The 18721-nt window shown below is 49.5% G+C and overlaps 1 protein-coding gene across 3 annotated transcripts in view; it reads right to left on the reverse strand.

Moving 5' to 3' along the window:
• Positions 1-4081: 4081 nt before the first annotated feature.
• Positions 4082-18721, reverse strand: part of LOC130681892 (iduronate 2-sulfatase) — a 77887-nt gene continuing 63247 nt past the window's right edge. For 2 of the 3 annotated variants that reach the window (XM_057495655.1, XM_057495653.1), the window contains exons 7-9: positions 13357-13483; positions 12141-12314; positions 4082-8860 (exon numbers count right to left, since the gene is read on the reverse strand). In XM_057495655.1, coding sequence (XP_057351638.1) covers positions 8388-8860; positions 12141-12314; positions 13357-13483 — 774 coding nt within the window. In that variant the 3' untranslated portion in view covers positions 4082-8387. The remainder of the gene's footprint in view (positions 8861-12140; positions 12315-13356; positions 13484-18721) is intronic. The other variant, XM_057495654.1, reaches the window with a different exon arrangement.

The raw sequence follows: 18721 nt of genomic DNA on the forward strand, positions 1-18721 counted from the left end.
GACACCCTAGGAAGCCACCCACTTCAAGAATGTGAGTCAGCCCCCCTGTAAGTGGTTGTTATTGCTTATCGGGTTTCCCTCAACAGAGGCCCGCCTGATTGGCCACCCCACTTCCTCCTTTCTGGGGAGTCTCTAACTGCAGGGCTAGCTGAGAGAAACACCATTGCCCAGGAAGGAGCTTCTGCACTTAAGTGCAACTCATGGCCTACCACCAGAAATTCAGCTTCTTCACAAAACCCACACCACACCCATCCTGGCCTCACACCTGTACCCCGGTATGCAGATCTGTTAAATGGCTTCATTTATTTTAAGGCAGCATCAAGCAGTCCCCAAACGGCAGCAAGAATTACACACACAATGATAACGGCAAATTTAATATGATTTATTCATACAATAACTCATGCTGCACTTAACACAAATACAAGGGTACCTAGTGTGGAAGAGATGAATTCATAAAACCTGTTAAGTAAATAATGAGTTTTGAATATAAATCACCTGCAATAGATTCTTTCCATAACACACCCGAGATGACAATAAATTAGGGCAAGGGTTTCATAAATGTCAGCCTCGGTCCTGCTCCAAACCATCTTACCCACATAAATCACGGTCCCTGGCTTTTACAGATAGGAAAATGAAAAAGCAGTTAACCCATGGCCTTTGCTCTTTTCCTTGTCCACATACTACCTTTTGCTTCCTAGTGGGTGCCAAACCCATTAGACCCCCAGGCTTTGTGCCCTGCCGGCAGCAGGGCTCTGCTCTCCCCTGACTGGGCTGTGCCACATTGCCCTGTGCGTGCATCCACAGATCGGCTTCCAGACACCTCATCCAGAGCCAACCAAGCTACGTTTGTTTTCTCCAGGCTGGACTTGCCCCCACCACCATTGGCTGGAATCCAGACTCAAACAAGGGCATCCTTTGGTGATTAGCACCAGTGGCTGTCAGCAATCTTGGGCAGGACATGGAATTACAGCCAGGAAACTCTGATCCCCAAGAAAAGCCCTTGAGGGTGGGCTCCCCACCACAACAAACTGCCTGTATTTCCACAGACACTTGAAAGGAAGGCAGCATCGGCCCCACCAGGTGGGTAAACGGACAGGGACACCAGCAGGGGCTTCAGTAGGATGTGGAAGGCAAGTCTGGATAAGGAAAATATTCAAACGGCCTTCAAGGTCAGCAAACTGCTTTTTCCCTCCAGTTGGCAAAGCACTCCCAGCACCCAGCTCCCTCCTCTGGGCTCCTCTTCTGCCCTGTGCAGGCCGAAATCACACATATGAAAATAATATAAACTGTGGTGAGGGGGGGAGCCTGGTAAACATAGTGTTCTTCATGTAACTGTATATTAATGACAGCAAAAATAAAATAAAATAAATAATAATAATATAAATTGCTCCCCTTGCTTGTACTCAGGGCTCAGACCTTGGGAGATGACTCCCCTCTGGGCCCGCTGGGGTGAAATAAACCTCAGCACCCCAAGACCTCTGAGTGCCGCTTGGTTCTTCCGTCAGTGATCCAGTCCAGGTTTTCCAGTGTTCTCCGTGACAGTCCCAAGAGCAGTGAGGGCAACACGATGGGTGACCCAAGGGCACCAATTAGTGACAGCCCTCTCAGCTTCAAGCTCTCGTGCACAGAAAGAGAGAGTGCCCGGGAAAGCCAAGGGGGCACCAGGTACACTGGGGTGGGAAGGGGCTATGCTGACCACAGGTTCAGCCCCAATGGGCTATACCCAAGGCCAATAAAGACGGTGGGTGGAGCCGAGGGGAGCAGCTGGGTTCCAGTTCATCACAGGATCCCAGGCCGGAACTTGAGACTCTCCTCAGAGGAGCTGTAATCTGCAGCTTGGACTTGGCCAAGGAGAAGGGGCTGAGCCCCACTTGGGAATTTATACCCAAAGCACCGCACAGTGAAGTGAGACAGCTTGGAAACCTGGCAGGCATCAGTGGGGTTGGGCCCTTGCCATCAATTCAGAAAAATCTTGTCCTCCTTCAGTCACCTTGCTCATCTCTGAGCACAAATTTTTAAGAGATTAAAGATGAATGTAGGCTGGGGATCCACCCCAAAGACTTAAAGGCAGAAATTCAAACCAATATGTGTACACCCATGTCCACAGCCACATTATTTTCGTAGCCAAAAGGTAGAAACAACCCCAGTGTCCACTGATGGATGAATGGATAAACAAAATGTGGTCTTTCCATACAATGGATTATTCAGCCTTAAAAAGGAAGGAGATTCTGATACCGGCTACAGTACAGATGCACCTTGAGGGCATTATTCTAAGTGAAAGGAGCCAGTCACAAAAGGACAAGTGCTGTAGGACTGTCCTTCTGTGAGGTCCCTAGAGTAGTCATATTCATAGGAACAGAAAGTCAAACTGATCGCCAGGGGCTGGGGGAGGGCAAGAACGGGGAACTAATATTTAATGGGGACAGAGCTTCAGTTTTGCAAGAGGAAAAGAGTTCTGTGGATGGATGAATGTGACAGTAGCACAACGGGGATGGAGTCAGTGCCACTGAACTAACAGTTAAGATGTTACACCTATCATACCACAATCTTTTTAAATGCATACAAAAATTTGAGAATTTCAGTAAAAAAAAAAAAGGTTAACGTGGGAAAGGGTGGTACAGCCATTACAACTGCTACGCAAGCACCATCAGTGGCTTGGACAGTCATGCTGACGTTGAGACTGAAAAAGCAGGACACAAGATTCTCTGTGGTAGATTTCAGCTGTGTAAAGATAAAAACGTCCATATGTGCGCATATATATGCAGGCATGAAAAAGAGCAGGAGAAGATACACAAATGTCAATAGTGGCTATACTCTGGAGGGCGGGCATCTTTTCATCCTGTTAGGCAGAAAAATAGATATGAGCAGGTGGAGGGAGAATAAGGCCAGGAAAGTCCACTGAAAGGGACTCAAAGAGTTAACCAGATAAAACCAGAGAGCCAGAAAGGACTTACAGAGTTCATGAGTTAATGAGTTGACGCTCCAAAGGCCAGGAGTACCTTAGAACGCCCGGATATTCCCCAGATAAAGAAAAGCATCCCAGCACAGCCCCGCATCTTCGTTGTATCAGTTAGATCGTGCCATTGTAACATTTACTTTAGCCTGCTAAAAGGCCCAGCTTATTCTCTAACTTAACCTATTGCTGTTTTTTCCTCTTCCTCCAGCCCCTAATCGAGTAACTTTGTAACCAGGGCAGGAGACAGACCTAGGAAGTGTAAATAAACCTATGTGGACAAAGAATACCGAAGTCCCAAATCAACACAGTCACCTAAATAACCCTATTCTTGAGACAAAAACTCCAAAGGAATTATGAATCACCCATACACATCAAGCCTTATGCTGACCCCTCCCCCAAAAAGCCCTGTAAAACCCGACCCTAAATCCTTAAGCGCATCTCCTCTCTGCGGTTGCCCACCCTCGCCTTTCTTGGACTGTGTCGCTTTCCCTGTCCTACTTCGGATAAGTAGGGAGGGGCTACTGAGAGCTGATTTGGGCTTGCAAATTCCTGTCGCCTGGGTGACCCGGACAGAACTGCAGCTGTTACGATCATACTCTTTAGTAGCCTGCCTGAAAATCTCTTTTCTTTGCCTTTGGGAACTTTCCAGAACATAATCTCACTCCGTCCAGTGCTCTGCGGAGCTCTCAAAACCTGGGGTGGTGGGGGCCTGGCTCCCACGCCGTGCAGACCCAAGCAGACACTAGACGCCACGTGACACTGGCCTTAGGAGTCGGCTGGGGTGATGCCCTATGCCGAGCGGCAGTTCCATGAGCTTCCCTTTCCTCCCTCGGTGTTTCCTTCCATTCTGATTTATTCAAGAAACCTGCCTTTGTCTACCTTGACTCTGGCTACCGCTCCTCCCTTGGAAGGTATTCAAAGAAAAAAAACTCTGACTCTGCTTCACTATTGTGTCTGTGCCCTTCAATTCTTTGTTGTTGCAGGGACAAGAACCAAGAACAAACGCAGCCCCTCCATAACAATCCTCAGCATTTTCCACATTTTCCAAATCTTACTTCAGGAGCATCTAGGACTGATAGTGGGGTGAAAAGCAGGGCAAATTAAGTGTAAAACCAAACCACAAAAAAGCAAAGGGAAGTGAGGATTTATTTGATCTCCAGACTGGGAGGGGTCCCCATGTTTAATAGGAAAAGAGTCATTTGTTTTCATGACTTAAAGAGTAAAACCCATAAGCAAAACTTCAAGGCAGATTCACACAACTGGAAGTACAAATGCCCAACAACCATACAGCGACAACGATGATCAAGGTCACTAACAAATAAGCAAAGCATTCGAAGGGATAGCAGGATGCCACTTGTTCACCTGTTCTCATCAGGGGTGGTTGGTTTGGGCTTGGTTTGAAGATTTTAATTATTTGTACGCTTGTTTGCTTTATTTTTTCCACTGTCCAGATCAAGATATCAAATATGTATGTGCTTTATTTTTAATTTGACTCTCTGACGGTAGCAGGAGAATGGGGAAAGGGGTCAAAATAGAGAAGCTTTTGACAATTTGGTACTGAGAGGCCAGCCTAAGGGAGTAATGTGAAATACATAAAAACACTTTATTCACAAAGTTGTTCGTCATAGCATTATTTACAATATTGAAAATTTGGAAATAATCTAAATTCCTACTAATTGAAAGAAGGTCAAGTAAATTACGATAAAACTGCACAACAAAATGTATTAGTAACAGCATAAAGTATCTCTGCAAAAATCTATCACATACAATACTTACTGAAGAAGTAAGAATAAAAAAATTCACGAGGAAGCATAGAGTATGATCACAGCAACGTAAAAATTTCACGCCCCAAAAAAGACAAGATATTAAGTGACTGCCTTGGGGTAAAAAAGACGGATGCGTTCTCTCAGCATTTACTACATTTCCGTCTTCCAGTTTTTCTATAATTGGCACATTAATTTTATGATCAGAAAAAAAATATGCTTTTCAAGTAAGGTGACCACAAGGTCCTTTAGTGATGTTCATTTCATCCCACCATATAGTCTAGGTTCACAAGCCCTCAGCCTCTGGAAGGTGGGGGCCTGGGAGCAGAGTGTGAAGGATGGTCATGAATGGATGACGACGGGGGTGGGGACAAGGAAGGTGAGTGGGGAGGCAGGAACTGGCAAGGGAGAGTCAGGGACCAGTACTCAAACTGGTCAGCCAAGGAAAGGGGACTTGTGGAGTCAGGGAAGACTCTGACTGCTCAGTGAAGGTCTGTGTGGACCTGGTAGTAGGCACTGACGGTGTTCTCAAAGGGCAGGATCAAAGGGGATTTTCAGGAAGACACGTGGATTCTGGAGGGTCAAGGGAGGAAAGAGGAGGGGAGGTAAGCTACTGGGGAAGGAGGTAAGAAGGGCTGGGGTGATGGCCACGGAGTGGAGAGGAAGAGGCTGATTGCCAGAGTGAATGCCCTACGCTCTGCTTAAACCAAGGATCCTTCACTCACCTCCAGACCAGTCTTTCTGGGCAGACACAGGGTAGAAGGTCAGCCCACAGGAAAAACTCGCCAATAGTCAGGCGGATCCAGCTCAAGTTCAGTCAGTCTAGGACAGCTCTGTTCAACCAACCTTCTGCCCTGACAGAAAGATGCTAGACCTGTGCTGCCCAGTATGGCAGCCACTAACCACATGCAGCTATTAAGAACTTGAAATATGGCAAGAGCACTGAGACTCTGCTTTTGAAATGTTTATTTCATTTTAATTAATTTAGTCAATGCGAAAATTGGCACACACCTAGGGACAGTGGTTCTCAAAGTGTGGTCTTTGCGGGCACAGTGACAAGAAATGCAAATTGTCAGGTCCACCCCAGCGGTACTGAATCAGCACCTCTGAGCGGAGGGTCCAGCACACTGGGTTTTAACAAGCCGGTGAGGTGGTTCCAGTGAACCTGACAGCTGCGGGTCTCTGCATTAGGGCTACTCAAAATGTCTGGGATCACTAGTTCTGGTTTCAACTGAACTGCATAAAAGCACCCCTGCTCAAGTGAAATGGGTGAGTTTTCCACAATCAGTGAATGGAGAGCTATTCATAAAACATTTCCAGCTAAGCGGTACTGGAGAAAGGTTATGCGAAGCAACGAGGATGCGGTTTCTCTCTAAGCCAAGTCAAGATAAGGAAGGTAGTCAGCTCTGACATCTGAAAACTACAAAGAGGCTGTTCATCCCAACGGGTTGCAGACATGCCAAAGGACACAAAAAGGGGCTCCAAATTGGGTTCAGTGTCAAACACACAAAAAGAAGCCATAACCCGTAAGATGATTTAGAAGAGCATGCCATCAGGTGTGAAATACAGCCCTTGCTTCTAAAAGGAGAGGTTTGTAAGGGGGGGCTGAGCAAAACTGAAACCTAAGGAGCGCTGGAAGTGCTCTGAGGCTGTGTTCTCACACAGAAAAGAAGAGACAGGAGCGCTTCCAGTAGAGACACACCAACGCACGGTAGTGCCCCGTGTAGACCCGGACCCGTTGTGGCTCTGGTGAACCACTGCCAACGTGGCAGCTGCATATCTGACGTGCATGTCACTTCAGCCTCCTCTGGCACAGCTCTCAGCTTACAACTTCAGCAAGTGAAGAACTTGGAGATTTTTGATACTAAAACTGTGCTTCAAGAAATAAAGCGAGAAAAAAATGATCAAGTATACATATCAGAGCCAACAGGAGCAACAAATGGATGTGAAATAAGAGCCTGTGGTAAAACTTTAACTGTGCAGTAGGAGATAAAGCTAAATACACTGAAAATACGTCATGAGGACTTTACAGACAGGATTGTTAAAGTCTTAGTGGAAATGATGAGAGTGATAACGAGTAGAAAGGAGAAAGAAAAGACAGAGGGAAGCCAGCTACAAGCAAAGCTGAGGCTTCTGGAAGAGAGACAAGCTTCAGGATGAGGAAAGACGAAGGGGGTCTCAAGCAGAAATTGTTGTTGCCACACTACTAAATCACTTCATCACTTAGAAGATCAAGGGTTACTATATGTACCCCGATTGCGGGCTAACCAGCGGGGGATTAAAAAAAAAACAATCTGAAATTTTACTGATTTGAAGGAATCTTCTAATACATTATCTTGTCTTTTTTGGTTCCACCTTAAAACACTGCAGTAACTTAACCTCATTTGCTATATTTTTGTTTTACAAACATTTACCTTTAAAGACTGAAGCACTCATAAAGAGAGAATTCCTAAAACTTACTTTGATGCAGGACTGCATTAAATGTTTATTTAGAAAGCAGCTGACCCTTCTGACGACTACTGATAACTGACTGGCTTCAACATGTCAAAATGAGCTGTGACTATTCCACCAGTTTTAAGATAACATAAGCTAAGCTTATTACTACCACCTACCTTTCTGGATACTTTCATATCCGGGCACTACAGAACTACATTCTGGGGCATTAGAAATAACCAAATATTATACTCATGAAAAGCTTTCACAGGGCTCAAAATAATTTAGACTTTCTTGAAATTGATGTTGTCTTTAATCATCAACTGAAAGAGTATTTCTTGCCCCCTAGATAAATGAATGTCTGCAGCCAACCATCGCTACGGAACACTCACAAGGTTTTGAGTGGCTCAATTCTCTGAATGTTTGCCATTGTGAATAACAGTGCCTTTTCTTAGGTGGCCTTTGGGTTCAACGATCATATTATAACAAATTATGATTTGGGTCAAAAAAATCTCTGGAAAATTTTACCTACATGTCCCATACATCACATGCCCCTAGTTCACTAGTTTACATTATTTATTATTTGATGTGGAAATTCCACATGAGTCACTTCATGCATAATCCTGCTTAGGATTTTGAAACTTTGCAATCTTAGAAACAAAAACTGAAGATAAAACGTTAAGACCTTGATATCTAGCATTATTATTTAACTTTACATGTTAAAAGAAACGTGAATTATAAATGTTGACATGTGTTGAATATATTGGGCTCAATTATTAAATCATAAGCAAAAGAACCAGGAACTTAGTGTTCACTCTAGTTTGATAGATGATCACTTTTTGACATGCACTAAGTACCACAAATAATCCAAGTCTTTCTTGAGTACAGGGCTATGTCTGGCTATTACGGTCTTAACATGTCATAAAGGTACGACAATTTCACCGTGCTCACTTTGTACTCACTCATTCAGTACGTAAGCTATGACGGTTTTATCAAAAGGAAAGAAAGGTTCAGCCCGGCCCCACTGCAATTAGACCAATCAGAAATTAATAAAGACAAAAATCAAGAGGTTCGGCGGTTACGTACTCTGGACCAAATTGTTGATGCATGTTTTGACTGCCTACCCCTCAGGTTGCTTCCATTATTATGTGTAATCACAAAACAACCAGCTCTAACGCCTTCTCTCACCAGCTGGAAGGGAGTGCGTAATATACGCTCTGGGTAGTTGGCAAAACTCAAGGCCTCGGTGGTCCAGGAAGGTCTCTGCCCTGGGAGTAATTATACATGTTGTGATCCTGCAAAGGGTCAGAAGCTACAAAATACAGTTCCCCTGCATGGATGTCAGAAAAGTTAGCCAGAAATTCATGGGGACTGAAGCCAACCCACACAGTGTACCTGTAGTCTATTGTGCGAATGGAATAGCCCATGATCTTTATATCTTTTAAGCTCGGCTTATCAGAATTCCACTGAGGAAAGTCTGCAGGCCGGGGGTACTGGCTATATGCAATCGACTCACGGGGGTTACCATGGGGATACGTGTCCTCTTCCAGGTCATCGAATTGAAAATGCTTCCAAAGGTTCTGGCCTTCTCGGCACAGCTCGACGTGAAAGGAGGGAACAGGGCAGCGAGGTGGAACGTGCAGTCCCGTCAGTGCTGCGAGCGTGGGGAAGAGAGAGAGAAGTTCTACGAGGTCCACAACTTGCCGGCCTGAAACAGGAAGCGACCCAGCAGAACAGGTTATGTTACAGAAACCCGCTGCAACTGGGCAGGAGGAGTAGAGGAGCCTGGCTAGGCTCCACAGGACTTTTTCCTTTTACAACATTTAATTTTAGCAAATTTTAGGAATGACGCCAACACAGCACCTCACCCAGCAGGAGGATGTAAAAAGAAGGTGCCCTCAGCCTGGACACTTAAAATATGATTTGATATTTGGAACCACTCCGGTAATCACTGATCCAGGTCAGGATCACCAATGGAGGTCCACAGCACTGGGTGAAAGTCTGTTGAGGAACGGGATACTCTGACTCTCCCAGATCGCCCCACAGATTACTCTTTTCCGACGTCTGCGTTGACCCCTCTCCTTTTTACTGTGATGATAAAATACAAGCATAGAATTTCCCAGGTCAACCATTTTTAGTGTCCAGCGCAGTGGCATGAAGGGCACTCAGACTGTTGTGCTACCATCCCCACCATCTGTCTCCAGTACTCTTTTCATCTTGTAAAACTGAAGCTCTGTCCCTTAAACACTAGCACCCCGTGTCCTCCTCCCCCCGGGCCCTGGCAGCCCCCACTCCACTTCTGTTTCTATGACTCTGACTCCTCTAGGGACCACACAGAAACAAATCAGACAGAGTACTTGTCCTTTGGTGTCTGCCTGCTTTCACTGAGCACGTCCTTAAGGTTCATAAACGTTCTAGCACGTACCAGAATTTCTTTCCTTTTTAAGGCTGAATAATACTGCATTGTATGGAGAGACCCTATTCTGCTCACCAACTCATCTGTCAATGTACACTTGGGTTGCCCCCACCTTGTAGCTATTGTGAATCACCTATGAACATCCAGGTACAAGTTTTTGTTTCAGGATCCGTTTTCGATTCCGTGGGATATACACCTAGGAGTGGGATTGCTGACTCACATGGTAATTCTACATTTAACTTTATGGGGAGCCACCAAACCGTTTCCAACCGTGGATACACAGTTTTCCACCCCTACCAGCAATGTGCCAGGGTTCCAATGTCCTCACATCCTCGCCAGTGCTACTGTCTACTGTGTATTTTGATAACGGCCATCCTAAAGTGTGTGAAATGATACCTCACTGTGGTTGATCCATTTAAAGTCTAAATCCTGCAGTTTATATTGATCCCTGTTAAAATCTATCTTGGCTTCAGACCATCATTCTAGCTTTCCTGGATCTTTAGGAGTTTGTGCTTTATACTACCTGATTTTATTTCCCATACATGTGATTTGTAAGTAAAGTAAAAAAGAAAAAAGCAAAGAAAGTTCTAAAAAGATATGTTTACAATGGCAAGGCCTGTAGGGCATGACCACCTTAACCAGGTGATCAAATTTGGCATCACTAATACTGGCACAGGCCGGCATACAGTGCCCCCAATGGGGTATGATGAGGTGCTCCTGGTTGAGGGCATACCACCTCACACGTACCACCTCACATGTAGTCAAAAATGCTTACCCTGAATCTAGTAATGAAGAAGCAATTGGACCAATCCGGGTTGTGGGCCCTTGCACAAGACATCTGCCCTGGATGCTTGTGAAAAGATGAGGTCAGGGAGACAATGGGGCCCCAGATCACACTGAGCCTTGTCAACCCCTGAAAGAACTTTTACTCAAGACTGAGAGGGGAGCATAGGAAGCAGAGCAGGGCTGTGACATGACCTGACTTAGGCTTTCACAAGATCACTTTGGCTACCGGGAAGAGGAAAAAGCAGGGGACCAAGGACACCATAAGCAAGCCGTTATAATGACCCAGCAGGAGATGGTCGTGGCGTGGTCCGAGATGGCGGCACGAGGTGATGAGAAGTGGTACGGACAGACGGTGAAGGGAGAGCGCAAGGCCTGCTGACAGCCTGCACAGTGCACATGGAGCACCAGAGAATGACGGGTCGAGATGGCTCCACAGTTCTGTGGCCTGCATTACTTTGCCATTTCCTGAGAAGGGGAGGAGGGTCAAAAGAAATGCTTACTGTGAAAGGTATGAAGCTCAGCTATGAGCATGTCAGACTGGCCAAGGGGAGTGGGCGGTTGGTGGTCCAAGCCCAGAGTTCAGGGAAGAGACGCAGGCTAGAGATAAAACTTGGAAATGACCGGGATGACGACAGTGCAATTACATGAATTTACAGCTTGTTTAACACTTCCCAACAGAAGTTTCAAAAAAGATTCTCAACCTGTCAGAAGACAGACAAAGGGCGCTCATCATGACTCGAAACTGCTTAACCTTTTCATCGACGACATGAAAGAAGTCGGAGCACGCAGCACACAAAAATCAAGTGTGCAGAAAATAAAGTTGGGTAGTGCAAAGCAAACCCAGAAAGATCCAGAAAGGCCAGAAGGATGGGCCAGAACCAAGGAAAATTAAACAAAGAAGACAGCTTTTTTTTTATTTAAAAAATGTAAGCCGAGAATCAATATAAAAGGCAAGATTAGATGTTAAAGATGGATTAAGTGCAGAAGTCCAGAAAGGGCTCAACTGGGGTTAGCAGAGTTCTGGAAAAAGTGCCCCCAAAAGTACGAACGTCACCTGAAATATATGACTCATCTCTGCAGTGAGCAGATGGAGTCAGGAGATAACTCACAAAGAACCTACACAGGCCGCCCACATGGCACGGAGGGTCTTCCTGTCCAAGGGACACTCTGGAAACGTTCTCTCAAACTAGAGCTTTCTGGAAGGCAGAGACCAGGACACCCAGGGGTCTAACACTCCCTTGGAGGAATGGCTGCAAGACCGGGTTTTCAGCGTAGACAAGAGAAGGCGTCAGTGTTGTTTGCAAAGCCTGGAAGGACTGGCACATGTCCAAGTAAATTTGCCCTGCACTATCGGGGAGGACAGGAGCAGCGCCCCCAGGTAAGCTTTACAGATCTAGTGGTTCACGAGATGGCTGAGCTGCCAAAATGGCATGTGCCCGCCTCACAAAGGACCGAGGCCCTGCCAGGACGTGCGGCTAATGGGGTTCTGCTCACGTGCAGGGGGGCTGCGCCTGCCAGGCAGAGTCCGCTGCCTCTCCTGCGCTCCAGAGCATACTGTTGTTACACCCACCATGTGATAGCCCCCCTAACCCTGGGAATGCCGCCTTGGCGTCCCCTCTCCAAGGCTCCTCGTGGACAGGCACCGGACTCGTCAGCTCTGGCCCTGACGCTCCTCCCTGACCCAGGTGCACTGGGTAAGCCCCCACGCTGACTAGGCGAGGCGGATTACACATAAACTAAAGGGCCTATGAGTGTCAAGCAACATCAGCCCAGAATATTTTAATACCTGGTTCCACCAATTCCGAGATGGACTCAAATGGGTCGATGTAAGAGAAAAACTTCTCTCCTGCCTCAGGAAGTGGAGCTGTCCTTCCAGGAACATAGAACATCAGTGGCACACGAGTAGTGACATCAAAATTGCTGTATTTGGCCCATTCTCCATGTTCACCTAGAGCCCACCCTGGTTCATAAAGAAGGACAGAATGACAGAAAATGAATAACCACATCACAGCTTGTTCATTCTAGACACCATTTCATTTCCTGTTGTAAAAACCAGGAGAAGCAAAAACTCATCTGCTAGAAGAAATTCCTCCAGAATTACCACAAAAGGGTTGACTTCACTTGAACACTGCTTTATTTGAAGTTAGAGTTTTGTCCCAAGTGAGGAAACCTTTACAATAAGTACATGCTCTGATCTAATATTGTCCCATTTCATACTTGATAGCAAAGAATTCTTTTCCTCTTTCCAGGTATGGTAACAGTAGTATGGTTATAAACCCAAAGAGCCAGATTTTTTAGAGATACTGTTCAGAAAACTGAACCACCTGAGATTTGCTTCGAAACAATTCAGGGCAGGGGAACGGGTGAGGGTGAGACGAACAAGACCGCCATGAGTGGGTCACGGGAGAGAGCAGGGAGATGGGGACCAGGTGGCGGGTGCTGTTCATTCTCTACTCTTGGGCGTGTTTAAAATTTTTCAAGCAAAGAATTTTTTTAAGAAGACATTCCCATTGTTGGAGAAAGGAGAAAGCTGCCTTAGAAGAGACAAAGAGATGCGGACTCTAGGCTCTTGGCAGAGAGGACAGTGGGGCTAGGGTGCAGGGGAGGAGCCAGGTCTGAGGGCCTTGGTGAGCTCTGCCAGGGCTGTCCTCGGTCCCCCCTCTAGGTTAGAACTGGGGGTCAAAAGGGCCCCACACACAAATGGAGGGTTCCTGCTGAGTTCACTGAGGGAAGGGAGGTTGCTCCGAGGTCCCCCCCACCTGCCCATCCACCTCCACCCACGCATCCAAACGCTCCTCTGACCCGAAAGAGGCCCCTCCTCCACGCCGAGAGGGCCCAGAACTAACAAGGTGATCGTAAAAGCACCCCAAAACCCCAGACTCAGAGCACTGGCCATTCCCCAAAGAGGACACGCCTGGGTTCAAGGCAATCTAGAAATGCATGTTTCACCGGAAAGTCCAACTCCTTCTGGGTGCCTTTCCAGGGCATTTCAAAATGCTCACCATGATCCGAGGTAAACACAACGATCGTGCTGTCGGCCAGCTGATGAGCATCCAAAGCGCTCAGAAGGAGGCCGACCTGTGTATCCAAGTACGACACGCAGGCAAAGTAGCTCTGGCGGAGTTTCCGCTGCGAATGAAGAAAACTCAATGAGGGTGGCTGCGATGTGCGTGGCTGTGGAGTGGCCCACGCAGACACACCGCAAGCCTGCGCCTCCGCCGATGCCCTTGACGGTTCTCTCAGCTGACACAGCATACGTGTTTCCCGACCTCGGGGTCCCCGCGCCCACACGTTCACAGTGAAATCTGGACACAGACCACAGCGGATGGACGGGCCATGTACTATTCCTTCCTGCTTCTTTCACACGTTCCTACGGGTCTCAGGAGATGGCCACGTACTCATCCCTCAGTCCCTCCAAACCCTGCTGAGGATCATGCCAAAGACCCCACACAGCTGTATTCACGGCCTGGGGCAGCTGTAACAAAGTACCACAAACTGGGGGCCTTGAACAACCGCAAAGTCCTGTCTCCCAGTTCTGGGGGCAAGATGTCCGAAATCAAGGTGTTGGCAGGGCCACACTGTCTCTGAAGGTGCTCAGGGAGAGTCCTGCCTCTTCCCGGCTCCTGGTGCTGGCTATCAGTCCTTGGTATCCCTTGGTTTGCAGGCGCCTCCACTTCAATCTCCACCTCCGTGGTCACACGGCCTCCTTTCTATGTGTGTGTCTCTTCTTCTTCTTGTAAGGACGCCAACCACACTGGATTAGGAACCCCCTACTCCATCACTTAACTAATTACATCTGCAACAACCCCACACCCAATGAGGTACGGGCCCTCTGTGTACGGTACTTTCTATCTGGCCTTCTGAAAAGAAACAACTTGCTAACTCCCTCACTGAAGTGTTACCAAGTGGTACTGCAGGATAATGGGCACCCATGTGCTGGCTGACTTTTGTGTTGCCTATGCCCAGCACAGGGCCTTGCTCTCCACAGATAATGGTTTATTGACCATATGCGTGAAAGCTAAGTGAGTATAAAGGAAAGATTCTACACTAAGAACTTGGGCTCCGGTATCATTTATGAAAATGGCCACTGGTGGGTCTCTCCTCTGCCCACGTTCTAGCCCAGCAGAAGGTGGTAGCTGCGTATCCCCACAGACTGCGGCTGCCACGTGAAGCTCATTTCTAACAAATTCCCAGCAGGCAGGAGAAGAGCAATGGAGGGATGGGAAATCAGTGTACCCTCCACTGTCCCTAAACCCCAGAAGGCCTTCGGGAGCAGCCAGGCTAAGGACTGACAGGAAGAGCCGTGGCCCCTTCTGGGCTGACTCTACTCCCAGCCTTGCTCACAGATGTGAAAGAAAAAGAAGACTCCCCCACTCCTACCAACGTTGAGCAGCAGAGAAGCCCCAGGTCTATCAGACCAGCCCCAGCTGCCACCATGTGCCCCTGGCCTCTGGAGAGAGGGCAAGAAACAAGTGTGGTCCTCACCCTCAGTGAGCCACCTGCCCACTGAGGACACCGACACGGAGACAAGAAAACACACGTATCACAGACGGGGCCCAGGGACGACACAGGACAATGAGCCCTCAGAGCCGGCCTGGGGAATCAGGGAAGGCTTCACAGAGGAGTCGGCATTTGAGAAGAGACGCTGGCAGTCAGGAGAGGTGAGGGTGGGACACTGTAAACAGGGGCTGCAGTTCATGGAAAGGCGTGGAGTCAGCACACAGCAGGGCGTGTTTGGGGCGAGTGAGCCAGCCAGCGAGCGGGGCTGGACAATCAAACGGGAGGGTCAAGGTATGGGAGAAGTTGCTGAAAAGTCAGAGCAGGGCCCAACAGTATGGGCCTGCCGGGCCCATCTCAGGAGTGGAGGTCCAGGCTGGGCCAAGGAGGCACTGAGGCTGTTCAAGGCAAGGAGCCAAGGCAACGTGAGTGCAGCTGAGTAAGAGCCCTCCGGCAACAGCCCAGAGCCAGCTCCAGGGGCTCAGCGTGAAGCAGCACTGCATCACTGCACTGGCAGGCACACAGAGGAGGCGCTCAACAGACACCTGCTGAATGAGCACGCCAACCCCAGACCCACTGCATGTTCCAGAACAATGTGTCAAAGGAGCAAGAGACAGTGAGGATTTCAGAGGAACCTAGGGAGATCAAGTAGGAGTGGGGAGAGGGAAGAAGCAGACACAGGGAAAAAGATGAGGGCTCCAACAGCGAGCCTAGGTTTCTCATTCCGCTGGTGGCACAATTCAACGGCATGGGGTGGGGGGCCACAAGAGGAGGAGGCAAGGCAGGCAGGACAAGAGGAAGAGCAGGCGTGCTGGTACGGTCACACGGGGCCTATGCAACGGAGGTCTCCGTGGGCACTGGCCTGGGGATGGCTCTTGCAGCCAAGTGGACGAATGTCTGCAAACCAGGAGCAGGGCTGTGGCCGGAAGGGTCATTCCAGGAGTCAGCGTCGGCAGGGCTCAGGTGAATGCAGCTGGGGAGCAGGGGCCAAAAGGACACAGTGGGGGCCCTGGGGTTGACCCTGGGGAGCAGCACCTCCTGAGGCAGAAAGAGGGGCCTGCCATGAGGACTGGAGCAGAGAGGACCCAGGAGGGCTGGCAAGGACTCCCAGGAGATGGACATTTCCAGAAGGGGTGGTGCTGGTCAACAGCGAGAAAGCAGTAGGGACTCAGGGAAGGTCAGGACCCAAAGAGTGGGTTTTATTTGTCAGCAAGGTCAGCGCCGACCCGGGCGAGAGAACTGCGAGTAGGCTGGGGACGCAGAAGGCGGGGCACAGGTGGGTGAAGAACACGTGGGTGGTGAGGCCATGGATGCAGCTAGAGCAGACCACACTTCACTCTTTCTCCCTGGAGAGGCAGGCAAGGGAGTGGGAAGGGAGGAGAAGCAGGCAGGGGCAGCAGAGCAGTACTTCTGAGGACGGGGGCAGGGGGGCCGTGAGCCGCCGGAGAAGCTGGATGGAAGTGGAGGGGGGTGTCCTGGCCCACAGATATGGGAAGGGGGAGGAATGGGGGCACACAGGGTCAGGGCAAGTCCCTGCTGTTCTCTTTCGGAGACTAGGGAGAAGGCCACGAGCCCAGCACACGCAAGCACAATTCGGGCCAGCAGTGAGGGAGATGACTAAGAGTGCTCATTCGCTCAAGACTTGCTGGGTGCCCTCTGCTCCTCCTAAACCACCCTCTGAGGTGGACACGCCCATTCTCATCTTACACGGGAGGACTCTGAGGCGCAGATAGGTTCACTAACCTGCCTAGAGACACAGAGATGGCAAGGGGCACAACGAGGGTCTGTGCCCACGTCCGTCCTGTGCGTTGCACTCCCGCGGGCCCTCCGTCAGCCCGTTTCTGAGATAGGAGCGCAGTCATCCGCTGAGATGGGCAGAGGGGTGTAAGGGGCCGGAGAGGGGTGGCAAGGGTTCAGAGCAGCTGCGGAGGGCAGAAGGAAGCCAAGTGGAGAGCCCACACGGGCTGCCGGGGCTGGACGCTGGGCATGTGAGCACGTCTCCATCTCAGAGCTACACGGACTCCGTCCAGCAGCCTCAGGACTCGGGCTGTGAGAGGGGGCGGCTGGATCATCCTGTGGTCAGGGCATTGCAGGTGGGGGCAAGCATCGGCACTGAGGGGCTGCTGAGCACAGTTAAGTAATCTACCCCGAGCCCTCAGCTCCCCGGGGAAGGGGTAAAGCCCAGCAGTGACCTGGACACAGGGAAAGAGTCGGCATCCACACCCTGCCCTGGAGTGTGGGGAACGAGGGCACGAGTGAGGGAGCTGCACAAAGAGACTGTGGTCGGGGTGGTGATCAAGGAGGAGGGGCAGGCCTGGGAGGTGACAGACTACCCAGCATGGCCCCTGAAGTCGCTGGCTCACATGGAGCTCAGTGAGAGGGCTGGGGACTGAAGAGGGCACAGAACTGAAAGGCTCAAGAGTGGAGTGAGAGGAGACCTGGGCACAAATAGGCAAAGCTGCAAGAGGATGGTAAGCAGGGTCCAAATTCAAGGCGAACGTAGGACAGGGAGCCAGCACACAAGCACCAGGGAGGCCCTCTGGGCCACACTGTCAACTCTGTGTGTCCGACGAGGCAACTGTACCACCGACAGGCAGGGTGTGAGGAGCGGACAAGAGAACCTGAAGGAGCCCTCACCACGCAGCTGACACCACCCTAAACACGCTCTCAAGTTTGCTATCATATCCACTGGAAACCTCTGACGCAGATGTCATCGCAGAAAGACTTTCTGCAGCTCATTTCCATTTTACCGATCAGGAAACTGACGCTCAGAGAGGTACAATGACTTGACAGAGGCTGTGCAGCAGGGATGGAACACAACAGGAATTCAAACCCAGACCGCTCAGGACGAACCAAACAGACCACAGGGCTTCAGCACTGCATGTCCCGGGGTGTGCGTCCTGGCTGCCCCGGCACTACCTGTGCGATGTGAGGCAAGTCACCGCACCTCTGTGCCTTTAGCTTCCTCACCTGGCACTAGAGAGAGCAGATGCCTCTCTAGGGTCCCACTGGGACCAAAAGAGATCACACACACGGGACACTGAGCAGCACCCTTCGTGGCACACACTCCATTTCAAAGGGTCATTTTAAGCGGCCTCATTTGCAAGGCATCCAGGTGCAGCCTCGGAGCTGCAGTTCACACAACCTGGCTCCCGGAAGCCCTGCGATGGGAAGTTCAGAAGCGACAGCCTGATAAAGGCACCGCTTTGTCAATTCTTACCGCCGCCACCCGAAACTCAGGAACCGAAGCGATGTTAGGGATGCACACACCTCACCAGCTAAACTCCTCCCATCCAAACCCAGAGACCATGTACGTGTGGATAGCCAGAGACATCTGTTCTGTTTTGTTTTAAACTCTAACCCAAAAGCGGTGATTCTCAAACTTCATGCATGCCTCAGAACCACCAGCTGTGCTTTCAGAAAAACAGTTTCTGGGGCCCTACCTCCAGCTTCCAATTCTCTAAGTTTGAGTGGAGCCAGCATTCTGTGCTTCTAACAAGCCCTTGTGGATATTCTGGTGCAGATGGTCCGGGAAGCACACTGAAAATCCTGCCCTCTTCCTACTACTACAGACCATGTTGTTGGCGGTGACATGGTAACAGAAGGACAGGGATGCATGTGGAATATTCTGGAAATAGCGTTGGTCGATATGTCTTCTGTACTCCAGGGTGAGGGTGGATGATGAGTCAGCATGAAGATTTGGACTCTGCGGCTGCTCCACCCCCACGTCACGGCAAAGGGACAGCCCCAGCTCCCTGTGTACCAACCAAGGCTCTGCTCACTAAGCCACCCCGAGAGTGATGGCTGCCCGTGAGGCTTTCCCACAGAGGGGACCTTCAGGTACCAGCAAACCCAGCATTCTGGGCTGCG

Source organism: Manis pentadactyla, chromosome X (genome assembly GCF_030020395.1).
Source record: "Manis pentadactyla isolate mManPen7 chromosome X, mManPen7.hap1, whole genome shotgun sequence".
In the NCBI taxonomy this organism is placed as follows: domain Eukaryota; kingdom Metazoa; phylum Chordata; class Mammalia; order Pholidota; family Manidae; genus Manis; species Manis pentadactyla.